The 14,565-nt window shown below is 43.5% G+C and overlaps 3 protein-coding genes across 3 annotated transcripts; 2 read left to right on the forward strand and 1 right to left on the reverse strand.

The window, feature by feature from the left end:
* Positions 1 to 4,048: 4,048 nt before the first annotated feature.
* Positions 4,049 to 6,818, reverse strand: LOC112089818. Its single transcript, XM_024160574.1, has 3 exons — positions 6,368 to 6,818; positions 5,095 to 6,272; positions 4,049 to 4,915 (listed from the first exon to the last, which is right to left on the reverse strand). The coding sequence occupies exons 1-3, from the start codon at positions 6,816 to 6,818 to the stop codon at positions 4,049 to 4,051; spliced, it is 2,496 nt and encodes an 831-aa protein (XP_024016342.1).
* A 1,447-nt stretch (positions 6,819 to 8,265) lies between these two features.
* Positions 8,266 to 9,192, forward strand: LOC112089819 (UPF0329 protein ECU05_1680/ECU11_0050-like). The gene is made up of 2 exons (XM_024160575.1): positions 8,266 to 8,661; positions 8,938 to 9,192. Exons 1-2 carry the CDS (start codon positions 8,266 to 8,268, stop codon positions 9,190 to 9,192), a joined length of 651 nt encoding a protein of 216 aa, XP_024016343.1.
* A 304-nt stretch (positions 9,193 to 9,496) lies between these two features.
* Positions 9,497 to 11,307, forward strand: LOC18026304. The gene is made up of 4 exons (XM_024160576.1): positions 9,497 to 9,996; positions 10,129 to 10,234; positions 10,517 to 10,952; positions 11,090 to 11,307. Exons 1-4 carry the CDS (start codon positions 9,497 to 9,499, stop codon positions 11,305 to 11,307), a joined length of 1,260 nt encoding a protein of 419 aa, XP_024016344.1.
* Positions 11,308 to 14,565: the final 3,258 nt, after the last annotated feature.

Genomic DNA, 14,565 nt, shown 5'->3' on the forward strand with positions numbered 1-14,565 from the left:
TTTAATATTTTTATTTGTTTGCAGACATGGCTTCAGCTAGCGGCTCAAAGGATTATCCCTAAAGATTGTACCCGGAAGGCAAATCTCCTTTGCTGAAGAAGAGTTGTCATCATAACTGCAAGCTTCATGAGTTCATCATGATGATCAGGGATCACCTTGGGGAAGAAATTTACAACGACATCATGAGTAATTCTCAAGTTGGCGTGCTACTGAAGCTTGCATTGACTTCGTTCATATGGAGTGCTAAGACGGTTTAGTATTTTGTGAGCAACCAACTGAAGGTGGATAGGAATCATGAGTTCTGGACTCTTATTGGAGGTCGCCCGATTAGATTTTCACTCTTAGAGTATGCTGAAATCACGGGGCTAAACTGTGACCCAATTGATCCCAGTGACAAGTTGGAAATAGATCACACTGAATTTTGGGCCGAGATTGGAGTGAGAGGTGGGGAAGGCCCTAATTGGAATGAGTTAGAAGCTCGGATGAAAACTTGCCAAGCATGGACTTATGAGAAGAAGAAGATGTTGGCGTTGCTTTTCATTTTGCATGTTGGTGTATTGGGACTTCACCGCAACAGTCGAATCTCGTTGGCTTTAGCCAAAACAGTTATGGATGAAGCAGCTTTCGAGAGACAGCCGTGGGGTCGTTATGGATTCCATGAACTAATTTATTCCCTCAAGATTGCTAACTTGGGGGGAGCACGATACACTCTCCACGGATGTGTACAGGCAATGCTTGTTTGGGGTTATGAGTGCATCCCTATATTGGCTGAGAGAGCAGGGAAAATACGCCCCGATGTAGATGACTCGGTTGTTCCTCTTCTTAGGTGGACTTCATCACGGTGTCGTTATGTTTTCGAGACTTTTTTGGAGATGGGTAAGAGTGAAACCGAGGACCACAAGGTACTTGTACCTTAGCAGCTATTTAGTTGGTAGAGTTTTTTGATAATAGCTTAGTGTTCGGTAGAGTTATTTATTATACAACAATTTGTGGTAGAGTTATTAAATGTGGTAGAATATAACATTTGGTAGAGTTTTTACTATTTGGTAGAGTTTTAACATTTTGGTAGAGTTTTTACATTTTGGTAGAGTTTGTACAGTTTGGTAGAGTTTTTACATTTTGGTAGAGTTTTTGATTCAGTTTTATAGATTTATTAATATCATGGTAGATTTATTAATATCATTTTCTATGGCATGGCAGGTTGATAGAAGTCCGTCCTAAGACTGTCACACACTTGGTTCGGTGGAGGTTGATAGATCCTTGGATCCAGTCCGATTCGGTGAAAGATATGCTAAGTCGTGAGTTGTGGCTCGGAAATCCTTAGGCCCAAATTCAAAGAAGAGGTTGGAAACGAGGGGATAGATAAAATGATCAAGGGGGTTGCGATACCGGATGTTAGGGTGTGAGATGAGTCCCAAAATTCCCTAAGCCCCAAATATGACTACAACTCTCTTTCTCACTTTGGAATCGAAGGCTGCGTCAAGCAAGGTGAAACTACTTGATAAACCGAAGATCGATCAATGGCTAACCACCAAAATATCGACAAAGTTCATAAAGAACAAAAGAGAAAACTCAAAGAGAAATTTTATTAAAAGATAAGTGATGATAGATCCAAGTACATTGTCGCCTTTATATAGAGGCTAAAAAGGAAGACCATAGGTCTTAACGGAAATTAAAAGACATTAATGAAAACTAAACGAGACTAGATGCGTTGAATAACGATTGGATTTCCAGATGACCCTTCGCGTCCTCTCACTAGACCTTTAAGCTTCCTTGACCGTTATACTTAGCCGCGAATCGAACCATGGTCGTGAGATGGACGTGCATTAACCTCGTTAAAATCCCATTCGGAAAACCCAGTGGGACAAAACCGAATGTAAGGAAAAAGAGTATTAACACAACACCCCAACCAGGTCAGTTAGGACCAGAGTACCTGAGAACGGTCATGACTTTGTTCACGGGTGTTGGGTCGTCAGCTCGGCCTTGGTTCCTTAGCTCGGTAAGGACTTGTTGGATGGTCCCCATAAGCTTCTTTGTACACGACCTGGTCATGGGTCCAACTGGTATGGCCAGGACATCGGGCTGGTCGGTATCTTGATCTTGTACCCTTCCCTGAACCTCGACTTCGCTCAGCTCGGTCACCTCGGCCATTTGATCTTGCGTTTCGGGCTGAACCTCGATTTGTTCCTCGTACTTAGCTCCCATCTCGGCCATGATTCTATCATCCCCCCCCCCCTCTTGAAAAGGACTTGTCCTCAAGTCGGCTTCATCTGCGTGAAAAGGAATGATATCAGCAATATTGAAACTTGAGCTAACTGAATACTTACCTTGGAGATCAATCTTGTATGAATTGTCGTTGATCCGCTCCAAGATTGTGAAGGGTCCGTCCACTCTTGGCTTTAATTTAGACTTTCGCTCTTCGGGAAACCTCTCCTTCCTTAGGTAGATCCACACTTGGTCTCCGGGCTCAAACATCCTTTTGGTTTTTCCTTTGTTGGCATACTTCTGGAATTGCTCCGTCTTTCTTTTGATGTTCTGCCTTGCTTTCTCGTGCATTTTCTTCACCAGCTCGGCTTTCTTTTTCCCATCCATGTTTTCACGCTCATTCATTGGCAAAGGGGTTAGATCCAAAGGTGTAAGAAGATTAAAACCATAAACTAGCTCAAATGGTGAAAACAAAGTTGTAGAATGAACAGCTCGGTTATAAGCAAACTCAACATGAGGTAAACATTCCTCTCAAGTCCTAAGGTTCCTTTTAATGACCGATCTCAAAAGAGCTGACAAGGTCCTATTGACCACTTCGGTTTGACCGTCGGTCTGAGGGTGACAAGTTGTGGAAAAACATAGTTTAGTTCCTAATTTAGCCCACAACGTTTTCCAAAAGTAGCTGAGAAACTTGGTATCCCGATCTGACACTATGGTTCTAGGAACCCCATGTAAACGAACGATTTCCTTAAAGAACAGATCGGATATGTTGGAAGCATCATCGGTTTTGTGGCATGGGACAAAGTGTGCCATCTTAGAAAACCTACCGACTATGACAAAGATGGAATCCTTACCTCGGCGGGTCCTAGGTAACCCGAGGACGAAGTCCATGGAGATGTCTGTCCACGGCTCGGTGGGAATGGTTAGGGGCGTGTACATTCTTGCGCCCTGGCTGCGGCCTTTGGCTAGTTTGCACACTGTGCACCTTTGACATATTCGTTCCACATCTTTCCTGAGGTGTGGCCAATAGAAATGGTCTTGGACCACGCTTAGTGTCTTGAGAACTCCGAAATGTCCCATCAAGCCTCCTCCGTGTGCCTCCCTGACAATCAAATCACGCATAGAAGTGTTAGGTATACACAATTTATGCTCATAAAACAAGTAACCGTCACTCTGATAATATTTGCCATAGGCAAACTTAGAACTGACGCGGTAAGCTTCTTGAAAGTCCTGGTCGGTTGCATAAGCCTCTTTGATCATCTCAAACCCAAGTATCTTGGCATCAAGCGTTGAGATCAGGGCATATCGTCGGGATAGCGCGTCAGCCACGACATTCTCCTTTTCTTGCTTATACTGAATCACATAAGGGAAGGTCTCGATGAACTCGACCCATCTCGCATGTCGCTTGTTCAGCTTCTGTTGTCCTTTGAGATGCTTCAAAGACTGGTGATCAGTATCGATGATGAACTCCTTGGGCCACAAGTAGTGTTGCCAAGTCTGGAGAGCTCGGACTAAAGCATAGAGCTCCTTGTCGTAGGTCGGATAGTTAAGCGTTGCTCCTCCAAGCTTTTCGCTAAAGTAAGCGATCGGTCGTTTCTCTTGAGAAAGTCTTGATCTCGAAAGTCTTGAGAAAGTCGGGCAGGGAGAGTAAGGGTGCATGCGTAAGCCGATGCTTGAGGGTATTGAACGCTTCCTCCTGAGCTCGTTCCCATTTGAATCCTACGTCCTTCTTGATGACCTCGGTGAGAGGGGTTGCGATCGTACTGAAGTCTCGTACGAACCGTCGGTAGAACCCGGCCAGACCGTGGAAGCTGCGAACCTCTCCAACCGTCTTGGGACTCGGCTAGTCTCGGATGGATTTGATCTTCTCCTCGTCCACCTGTATTCCCTGTGAACTGACAACAAAGCCTAGAAACACCACGTTATCCGTACAAAAAGAACATTTCTTAAAGTTTCCAAATAAACGTTCTTTCCTAAGGACTTCTAACACCTGTTTCAAATGATTCACATGCTCCTCTAGACTCTTACTGTATATCAGAATGTCATCGAAGTAGACCACTACAAAGACGCCTATAAACAACCTAAGCACATGATTCATTAACCGCATAAAGGTACTAGGTGCGTTTGTTAGGACGAATGGCATGACCAGCCATTCATACAAACCATGCTTGGTTTTGAACGCGGTCTTCCACTCATCTCCCTCCTTCATTCGGATCTGATAGTATCCACTTTTTAAATCTATCTTTGTGAACACACTAGACCCATAAAGTTCATCTAGCATGTCATCAAGACGCGGAATTGGGTGGCGATACTTTACCGTGATGTTGTTGATAGCTCGGAAATCAACACACATTCGCCAAGTTCCATCCTTCTTTGGCACTAGGAGCACGGGCACGGCACATGGACTTAGACTCTCGCGGATGTAGCCCTTGGCCATCAGTTCGTCAACCTGACATTGGAGTTCCTTAGTCTCGGTCGAATTGGTGCGGTACGCAGGTCGGTTGGGTAAAGATGCTCCAGGGACGAGGTCAATCTGGTGCTCAATACCTCGGATTGGTGGTAGACCGCCTGGGTTGTCTTCGGGAAAAACGTCTGCATAGTCCTGTAAAACCCAAGAAATCCTGCTCGGAAGTTCCGGCTCGGAATCAGACGTGCTAGCCAAAGTGGATTTAAACATAAGCAAGATAAAAGGTTGCCTCTCAAGCACAGCCTGTTTTATTTCTCTCGGCCTCACAAAAAGAGTCTCTCTTCTCACGGGTTGAATGCTTAAGGCTTTTTGTGGTGGCTCGCTCGGTGTATCGCTCTCATTTTTAGTGGAGGTGTTTTGGGGTCGCTCACGGTAGCTTTACCTTTGCTACTTCTTTCCAATTGAACTTGATTTAGATATACCTCGTGTGGGGACAAAGGCACCAACACGACCTTACGTCCTTGGTGTTCAAACGAATGTTTGTTAGTGAAACCGTCGTGAATGGCTTTCCGGTCGAACTGCCACGGCCGTCCTAACAGAATGTGTCCGGCCTCCATGGGTAAGACATCGCACAATACTTCATCTTCATACCGTCCGATTTTGAATGGCACGGTGACTTGCTTGGTGACTTTGAGCTGCCTTTGGTTATTAAGCCATCTGAGATTGTATGGATGCGGATGCTTGATGGTTTGCATCCCGAGCTTCTCCACCATATTCTGGCTTGCCACATTCGTGCAACTCCCACCATCTATGACCATGCTGCAAGTCTTTCCCATGATTATACATCGGGTGTGGAAAAGATTTTCTCTTTGATCCTCATCTCGGACCGGCTCTTGTGATACTAACACTCGCCGTGCTACCAGTAGCTCTCCTCCAGCCGCATACTCTTCCTCAGGCTCATCGTCATATTTTGGTCCAGCTTTACTTTCAGCCTCGGAGACGACCTCACCGGTGTCCAACAGAATCATAGCTCTCTGAATTGGGCACTTATTCGCGTAGTGACCTTTGCCTCGGCACTTGAAGCATTCGATATCCCGAGTCCGTGCTGAGGTTACCTCGGGTTTGCCTTTGAGGTCGGCGTTTTGACCGGGCTTGGCTTCGAACTTTGGTCGCGTAGGGTAGACCGCTTTGTCGTCTCGATAGGTCGGTCGCGAGCTAGTTCCGGTAGTGAAACGATTTGTTCCCTTGCGCTTAAGTTGCTGTTCCAAGAGGATTGCTTTGTGTAACATCTCGTACATGTCCTGATACTCCTGAAGTTCCATTCGGTCTTGAAGGTCTCGGTTTAGACCGCTCAAGAATCTCGCCATCGTTGCGTCCTCTGGTTCGAAAACATCGGCTTTGATCATAAGCCTCTCCATCTCCTGGTGGTAGTCTTCTACAGACTTAGTCCCTTGAGTAAGACGTCTGAGCTTAGTGTGCAGCTCGCGTTGATAATGCGCAGGCACGAACCGTTGCCACATCAAGGTGGCCATCTCTTCCCAGGTTTCAACAGGCCGTTCGCCGTTTCTTCTTCTACTGATCACAATCTGATCCCACCAATCTATAGCGTAACCGTTGAACTCTGATGCAGCTAGGTTGATCTTCTTCCTCTCCAGAAGATCTTGACATCCAAAAATGATGTCAACCTTCTTTTCCCATTCCAGGAACGCGTTCGGTCGCTCTTGCCATAGAACGCAGGAATCCGGAGCTTCATACCTCCGAGGTCGTTGTCGTTTCGGCCTCTAGCCGGTTCGGCTTCGTAACGCTGCTGTGGCCGTCCTCCCTCGTAACGGTCGTTCGGGTTTCTCATGGGCATGGCGTGTCCTCGGTCTCGGATCCCTCCAGCTCGGCCACGGAACATCCGATTGCCTCGCGGCCTCACTCGGCTACTACCAGACGAATGGTTGTCATCGTAAAATGGATTGTCTATCTCAGGTTCCTGGTTCCGATCTCGGCGGATATGCACAGGTTCCTCACGGTTCTGGTCATTTACTTCCGCTGGCCTCGGCTGTACTTCAAGCCTCTCCATTCGTTGGCTCATGCGCTCTATCATCTCAGTGATTTGGTTAAGCTTGGCTTCCATCTCTCCTGGGGTGTACCAACGAACGTGATTACCGTCCCGGAAGGTGTAGAATTCACAGTCGTCCACAGAGAAATCAGATGACATACAAGTACCTCGCAAAAATTAAACAAACACGTTAGTATAAAATTCCTCACAAGTGTTTCCCTCTTTGTTCACTCACTCTCTTAATGACCTCGCAACACACTAGAGTTTCTCTCCGGTTCTAAACAAACTAAATCGACAAGTCGACTTAAGCCTCAATCGAATTGGTGAATCAAGCAAGTTGGACGTTTTAAGAGATAAGAAGAATAGATAGGAAGAAAAGAATTCAGATCGTTTTTTTTTTTTTTTTAAAACTTTTGGACTTCTTTCTTTTATTTTTTTGGACTTTTGAACTTCTTTTTTTTTTTTTTTATGATCAATTTACAAGAGAAAAGATGAGGAAAGACAGAATTTTAAAGAAAAAGAAAGATAGTACCGATTCATAAGTGTGTGGCTCTGATACCACTTGATAGAAGTCCGTCCTAGGATTGTCACACACTTGGTTCGGTGGAGGTGGATAGATCCTTGGATCCAGTCCGATTCGGTGAAAGAGATGCTAAGGCGTGAGTTGTGGCTGGGAAATCCTTAGGCCCAAATTCAAAGAAGAGGTTGGAAACGAGGGGATGGATAAAATGATCAAGGGGGTTGCGATACCGGATGTTAGGGTGTGAGACGAGTCCCGAAATTCCCTAAGCCCCAAATATGACTACAACTCTCTTTCTCACTTTGGAATCGAAGGCTACGTCAAGTAGGGTGAAACTACTTGATAAACCGAAGATCGATCAATGGCTAACCACCAAAATATCGACAAAGTTCATAAAGAACAAAAGAGAAAACTCAAAGAGAAATTTTATTAAAATATAAGTGATGATAGATCCAAGTACATTGTCGCCTTTATATAGAGGCTAAAAAGGAAGACCATAGGTCTTAACGGAAATTAAAAGACATTAATGAAAACTAAACGAGACTAGATGCGTTGAATAACGATTGGATTTCCAGATGACCCTTCGCGTCCTCTCACTAGACCTTTAAGCTTCCTTGACCGTTATACTTAGCCGCGAATCGAACCATGGTCGTGAGATGGGCGTGCATTAACCTCGTTAAAACCCCATTCGGAAAACCCAGTGGGACAAAACCGAATGTAAGGAAAAAGAGTATTAACACAACACCCCAACCAGGTCAGTTCGGACCAGAGTACCTGAGAACGGTCATGACTTTGTTCACGGGTGTTGGGTCGTCAGCTCGGCCTTGGTTCCTTAGCTCAGTAAGGACTTGTTGGATGGTCCCCATAAGCTTCTTTGTACGCGACCTGGTCATGGGTCCAACTGGTATGGCCAGGACATCGGGCTGGTCGGTATCTTGGTCTTGTATCCTTCCCTGAACCTCGACTTCGCTTAGCTCGGTCACCTTGGCCATTTGATCTTGCGTTCCGGGCTGAACCTCGATTTGTTCCTCGTACTTAGCTCCCATCTCGGCCATGATTCTATCACAGGTTCGGGTTAGACATCTAATGGTGGTGAAGCCCTTGGAGGAAATATATCCTGTCTGGGAAGGTGAACCCCGACGTGTAGACGTCGATATAAAGGTGCATATCATGATATGCGATATTCTGGATGGAAGCTTGGATGAGGGGTTCTGGGAATCTCCCAAAAACGTAGGTGGCGATGCAACAGGTGGCGCTGCAACAGTTCAGACGTCGAAACAGTCGAAGAGGAAGTTGGAAACTCCACGCGTGGAGAAGAAAAAGAAAGAGAAGGTGAAAGAGGCTGAAGCAACGGATTCAACTCCGAGAAGCAAAAGGAGAAGGGAAAGAGAGGCAAGGAAAGAAGAGACGAAGCACGAAAACAAGGAGAAAAAGAAACGTAAGAAGGAGGATGAGGAAGAAGATGATGATTTTAACTCGCCGGTGAAGCTACTAAAGGATGCAATTGAAGAAAAGAGAAAGGAGAAAAGGGAGAGAAAGGAAAGAAAAGAAAGAAAGGAGAAGGAAAGAGAGAAGGAAAGAGAGGAGCAGGAGAGAGAGAAGCAAAGAGAGAACGAGAGCAAGAAGAAAGAGCCCGCTGTGGAGAAGGAGGATAGGACGAATGAGATCCTCATGGCAATCAATGGTTTATCAACGACGGTAGCATTGCTAAACAGCAATGTCAGCAGTGCTGTAATTCGTATAGACCTCCTGGATAAGAGGATTGCCGTTATCGAGGATAAACATGAAGAGAAAGAGGAGGCCATGGCGAATTCTGGGAACAAGGTTGACAACGACCATGGTAACAATGATGATAATGCCGGTGATGCAGAATCCAAAACCTCACCGAAAACCCCTAGAGCAAAGGCATCTCCTCCAGCAGCAGCGCCAGTAGCAGGAACGTCAACGGGAGGTGGAGCAGGAACGGGAACGCGAGCTGTGGAAAAGGATCCGGTACGCAAGTCTCTCTTCTAATGTCATGGAGACAACATTCAACTATGTTTAAACATATCGTTTTCCTTTCCTTTATGGTAGATTTGTACGAAATACTTTTTTACTTTGGTAGACTTGTATTGATGGTTTTTTTTAAACTTTTCCTGCACAGTAGACTTTTAATGTTTTCTTGGAATACAAGACTAACTTTATGTGGTAGATTTTTGGCAGTGATATTTATATTAAGTAGATTTATAATTAATTCGGTAGATTTTTAGGTAGATTTAGTTATGTTATTATTTGGTTTGACTGATGTGAAATTACTATACATGCCAAGCAGTCGTGGATGACGGAGATGCAGGAAACATCAGAGCCAGGTTTTCCTGTTGCAAGAGTTGTTACAACCCCAGCGTCGAGAGGAAAGACTGTAACCAAAGTGAAAAAAGAACATGCTGATCCTAAAGAGAAGAATAAATCAGGCACAAAGTCAAAACCTGATTTAAAAGACAAAAACGAAGAAAGCCAGATAATCAATATAAGCGACGTTTCACGCCCACTACAGTCTAGACGAGTACAGATCCCTTCCCTGCAAGACGAAGACGACTCAGCGATTGAAGCTATGAAGAAACGCTTAGATAAGCTGGTGGAACATGCAAAAAATCCACCTGCTGAGAAGGAAAAAAGGGGACGCAGCCTTGCACCGACCCAGGTTTCACCCTACCTTGGTAACTCAGTGGTGAGACGCATCATGGACCCAGCAGGTCCCCCTCCTGGGAGGTATGATCCTTTTGAAGCGGTGGACAGTCGAATACTGGATAATCTAACCCGCTACGTAGCTTTTGAAGCGTAAGTCAGTTTTAAATTTCCATGGTAGACTTACTTGTTTGATTTGGTAGACCTATTTGTTTTATATAGTAGACTTATTAGGTATGTTGGTAGACTTACTTCGGAGTCTGGTATGTCTATGTCATTTTTCAGGGAAAAACAGTTGGAGAGTCCATATGCAGGAGGAGAATTTTACCTGACACTAATGACCCCTAAAGAAAGCTGGCCGAGAAAGGAGTATGGGTGGTTGCATGATCAGGTATGTGGTCGTATCAGTCACCCGATCTTAGTTTCAAAAGGTTTGGTAGACTTTGGAAACTTAATGATAGAATTAGTCATTATGTTTGGTAGACTTGTTTGGTAGACTTGTAGTAACAAATGGTAGATTTAGTCATTATGTTTGGTAGACTTGTATTATATTATGTAGTAACAAATGGTAGATTTAGTCAGTATGTTTGGTAGACTTGTATTCTATTATGTTTGGTAGACTTGTAAAGCTGGTTGGTAGACTTATATAAATTTGTTTCATTACCTAATGCAGCATATGTGCAAAGGATTAGACATGTTCCGGCAACGGTCTATGCGGTATCCATCTCCTTACAAAGGGGGAAGAGTTGCTTTCATTGATCCTATCTTTTGTCGAGTTTGGTGTGGAGACTATCGAACCAAATTTCTACCAAACGAGAAGAGTTGGATATTCAGTGATGGTTATTTGGACGTTGCCAACGGTCACTACGACCATTACTTGCCTACACACAAGAAATGGGGGACAGATGTTGATTTCGTGTATATCGCCCACAACGTGAACAACGAACATTGGGTAGCCGTTGAGGTCGACATTCCCAAAAAAAAGATCCGAGTGTTTGATTGCATTCCAGATTTATACAGAAAAGGCGAGGTGGAGGAGTCTGTGAAGCCCTACGCGAGGATGATTCCGCTGTTGTTGAAACATATGGCACCACCGGAGCTCAAGAAGGGTATGAAGGAGGGGCAGTTTCATATCTACATGGATAAAACAGCGGCACTAAACAGACAGACAGGTGCAATGCAGCTCTGTAGATTTGGTATTTTTATTTGGTAGACTTTTAACTAATTATCGGGTACTTGTTATCAGGTGATTGTGGCGTCTTTACTTTGAAGACCATCGAGTGTTTTGCTTTGTGCCATAAATGGGACCAGCTGAAAGATAGCAACATGCCTCTCATTCGTATGAAATACGCAGCTGAGATTTTTGATGAGGTACATGAAGCAGAAGAATCCCGGATGTCTGATCCTAACCCTCAAAGTTTATTTGATGACAAGTACGGTTTACAGACAGACTCCGCTAACTGAGATCTTGGTTTGGTAGACTTTTGGGATCTGAAATCGTTTTTTGGTAGATTTAATACTCAGATCCAAACTAATTGGTAGACTTTTGGTATCGGATATTGTATTTTGGCCGATTTATTACTCATAGCCAGCCTCTTTGGTGGTCTTTTGGAATTTAGACGTCGCTTGTGTTTTGGAATTTAAAGCGACTCGCCATGGCTGTAAAAGGAACCTGCTTTGTAGATTTATAACATGATTGGTAGATTTATTGCATGAATGGTAGATTTATAACATGATTGGTAGATTTATTGCAATATTGGTAGATTTATAACATGATTGGTAGATTTATTCCATGAATGGTAGATTTATAACATGATTGGTAGATTTATTGCAATATTGGTAGATTTATAACATGATTGGTAGATTTATTATTGTAAAATAGTAGAGTTTAGATAAAACAAGTTCCAGATTTACAAGTACATAAAACAAGGTTTTCAAGCGGATTATTGCAGTCTATAATAGTACAAATACAAGGTTTTCGATTTGTCAACTAAGCTCGACAAGTTAGGCGATTATGTCCGCCTTGGCCACAATTACCACATTTGGGGATCTTCCGAGGACGTTACTGGCCATGGCGGCCTCGAACGCACCCTTAATCCGAATTTTCTTTGGCCTGCCGGGTCGGTTGCGAACATCAGGCGGGAGACAAATTTTGGTTGCTACTTCATCTGGCACAGGGAGTGCTACGTCTCTTGGCATCACACTAACAGCATACGCTTGTTGCAAGTAACTAGTGTGGTAGTAATGATGGCAAAGAGAGATCGGCGGCGGCTATGGCATGTACGCAAGGAATTTTATCCAAATCAAACCGTCGACAAGTACATGTTTTCTCCGTTAAATTGACAACATGTGCAGATGTTGTGCCTAAAACCTCTGTACGATGCTGATCAATCTCTTGCACAGGTAAGAGTTTAGCATCTTCAACTCTAGCCTGTCGGCAAGGAATTATTTAGAAGTTATATAAGTCTACCACATAGAAGTAATAACTCTACCAAATAATTGAAAGTCTACTTAATAGCAGAGATAAGTGTACCAAGTCTACCAAATAATAGAAAGTCTACCTAATAGCAGATACAAGTCTACCAAATAATAGAAAGTCTACCTAATAGCAGATACAAGTCTACCAAATAATAGAAAGTCTACAAGGTAAAGTAGTGTCTACCTCCAACAACTTTTCAACGCCCGTTGTTAGAGTGGTAGCCATGTTATTGGCATTCACACGTCTTTTAGCAAACCACCTGGTCAGGAAACTCCTTATATCATCCACTAGTCGTACGATAGGCTTACCTCTTGCAGCAGATAGCACCTTGCTTAATGACTCCGCTATGTTGCTAGTGGTGAAATTGTACCTATCACCTTGGAAGTGTACACGACTCCACATACAAATATCTGCCTTCACCAAGTATGCATGCAGTGCAGGATTTGCCTCTTGAATCTGAGCAAAAAGGGCATTGAACTCGAGAAGTCTATAAGCAGTGGCAGCCTTCTTAACAAGCTTGAATGTTTCACCGCCTCTGAATTTCACCATAATGTTCTTATGGAGATGATATGTACAAATACCCCGACTAGCAAGAGGATAAACCTTCCCTATAGCATTTCCTATGGATTTATGCCTATCAGAAATAATGGCAAGTCCTTCATCATCAGGAATAACACGGTGTAGTTGTGTAAAAAACCATTCCCAAGACTCATCGTTCTCAGTATCAACAACAGCAAAGGCTACGGGAAAAATGTTGAAGTTTCCATCTTGCGTGGTGGCGAGTAGTAGTGTACCTTTGTATTTTCCATGTAAAAACGTACCGTCGACCACTACCACTTTCCTCATGAAGGGAAACCCCTGTATGCTTGCGCCAAATGAGAGGAACATAAATTTGAATCTATCTTCCTCATCAACTTCTAGCTTGATTAGTGTACCCGGATTTGCTCGCCGAATCATATATAAGTATGAAGGCAGATCTTCATAACCACTTTCAGACGTCCCTGATACTAGTTCTCGAGCATACTTTAGGGCCTGATGTGCTTTCCAATAGTCAACCTGATAATGAGAAATAATATAGTGAAGTCTACGAAATAAGATAATAACTCTACCATAAAGATAATAACTCTACCATAAAGATAATAACTCTACCATGCTAGATAATAACTCTACCAAATAAATTATATAAGTCTACTAAATGAGCTAATAACTCTACCAAAAAATAAAATAAGTCTACCAATTGAGCTAATAACTCTACCAAAAAAATAAAAAAGTCTACCAAAAAAATAAAAAAGTCTACCAATTGAGCTAATAACTCTACCAAAATAATAAAAGTCTACTAAAAGAGATAATAACTCTACCAAAGAAATAATATAACTCTACCACATACCTTTATACTATATCGTTTGGTCAGAGCTTCGGCGACGTGATTTGGTAAGACTTTTGGGCCAACACCGCCGACGAAGTCCTTATATAGACGGCCTAGAACCTCATGGGTTGCATGGCGGGTGCGTTGTGATCGCACAGTCACAGAACACGTGTGTTCTCGAGTATAAGTTTTAACCCAAAAACATTTGCTGCTCCCAACAGTTGAAGCGCGAACCCTCCATTTGCAACCATCTACCTAACACTTAACAGTTAGCAATTTCTTACTCGAATGATCGACATTGTAGTCGAATTTGTGAGCAATGGAAAGAATTTTGAGTCGCATCTCGAAGTCCTCTTTTGTTTCATAACGCTGGCCAACGGCTAAGTCTAAAGATGAAAGCTCTAGACATTGAAAGTCGGGAATTGTAGTCGGTCCCCTTTTCTTCGGTGGTAGATTTAGCGACTCCTCCTCATCTGAACTTTCACCATCTGGACGTTTCTCACGTCTACCGTACTCTTCGCCATCGGAACTTGCACCATCAGGATCTTCGCATCCATCAAATCTGGTTGACAAATCCTCTTCTTCATCATGCATTTCTTCGTCTTGTCCAACTTCAACACCTTGTTGCGGACGATCTTGGCGCACTTGTTCTTCAGGGACTAGACTAGGACATGCATCTCGATCTTCGTCTTCATCAACAACTCCCTTCTGAACTTTTTCTTTGATCTCAACACATAAACAAACCGTTTCGTTTTCGTTCTGGAATTGATGCAAAAAACTCTGCAGCTGTCTTGAATTACCAACAAACACAGGAGGTGTATCCAGAGGTAATTTCCGCCGGACTTCAGACGACAACATATAGCTGAACTGAAGCTCA

Source organism: Eutrema salsugineum, unplaced genomic scaffold (assembly GCF_000478725.1).
Source record: "Eutrema salsugineum unplaced genomic scaffold, Eutsalg1_0 scaffold_11, whole genome shotgun sequence".
In the NCBI taxonomy this organism is placed as follows: Eukaryota; Viridiplantae; Streptophyta; class Magnoliopsida; order Brassicales; family Brassicaceae; genus Eutrema; species Eutrema salsugineum.

Excerpts from the sequence above, each read along its gene's own strand:
- LOC112089818 (XM_024160574.1), bottom strand. The coding sequence starts at position 6,818 with ATGTCATCTGATTTCTCTGTGGACGACTGTGAATTCTACACCTTCCGG. Across the intron at positions 6,273-6,367 it reads AAACGACAACGACCTCGGAG|ATCTTCTGGAGAGGAAGAAG; the intron begins GTATGAAGCTCC and ends TTGGATGTCAAG. Across the intron at positions 4,916-5,094 it reads TGCCTTTGTCCCCACACGAG|GCTGTGCTTGAGAGGCAACC; the intron begins GTATATCTAAAT and ends GAAATAAAACAG.
- LOC112089819 (XM_024160575.1), top strand. The coding sequence starts at position 8,266 with ATGGTGGTGAAGCCCTTGGAGGAAATATATCCTGTCTGGGAAGGTGAA. Across the intron at positions 8,662-8,937 it reads ATGATGATTTTAACTCGCCG|AGGATTGCCGTTATCGAGGA; the intron begins GTGAAGCTACTA and ends CTCCTGGATAAG.
- LOC18026304 (XM_024160576.1), top strand. The coding sequence starts at position 9,497 with ATGACGGAGATGCAGGAAACATCAGAGCCAGGTTTTCCTGTTGCAAGA. Across the intron at positions 9,997-10,128 it reads CGCTACGTAGCTTTTGAAGC|GGAAAAACAGTTGGAGAGTC; the intron begins GTAAGTCAGTTT and ends GTCATTTTTCAG. Across the intron at positions 10,953-11,089 it reads ACCACCGGAGCTCAAGAAGG|GTGATTGTGGCGTCTTTACT; the intron begins GTATGAAGGAGG and ends ACTTGTTATCAG.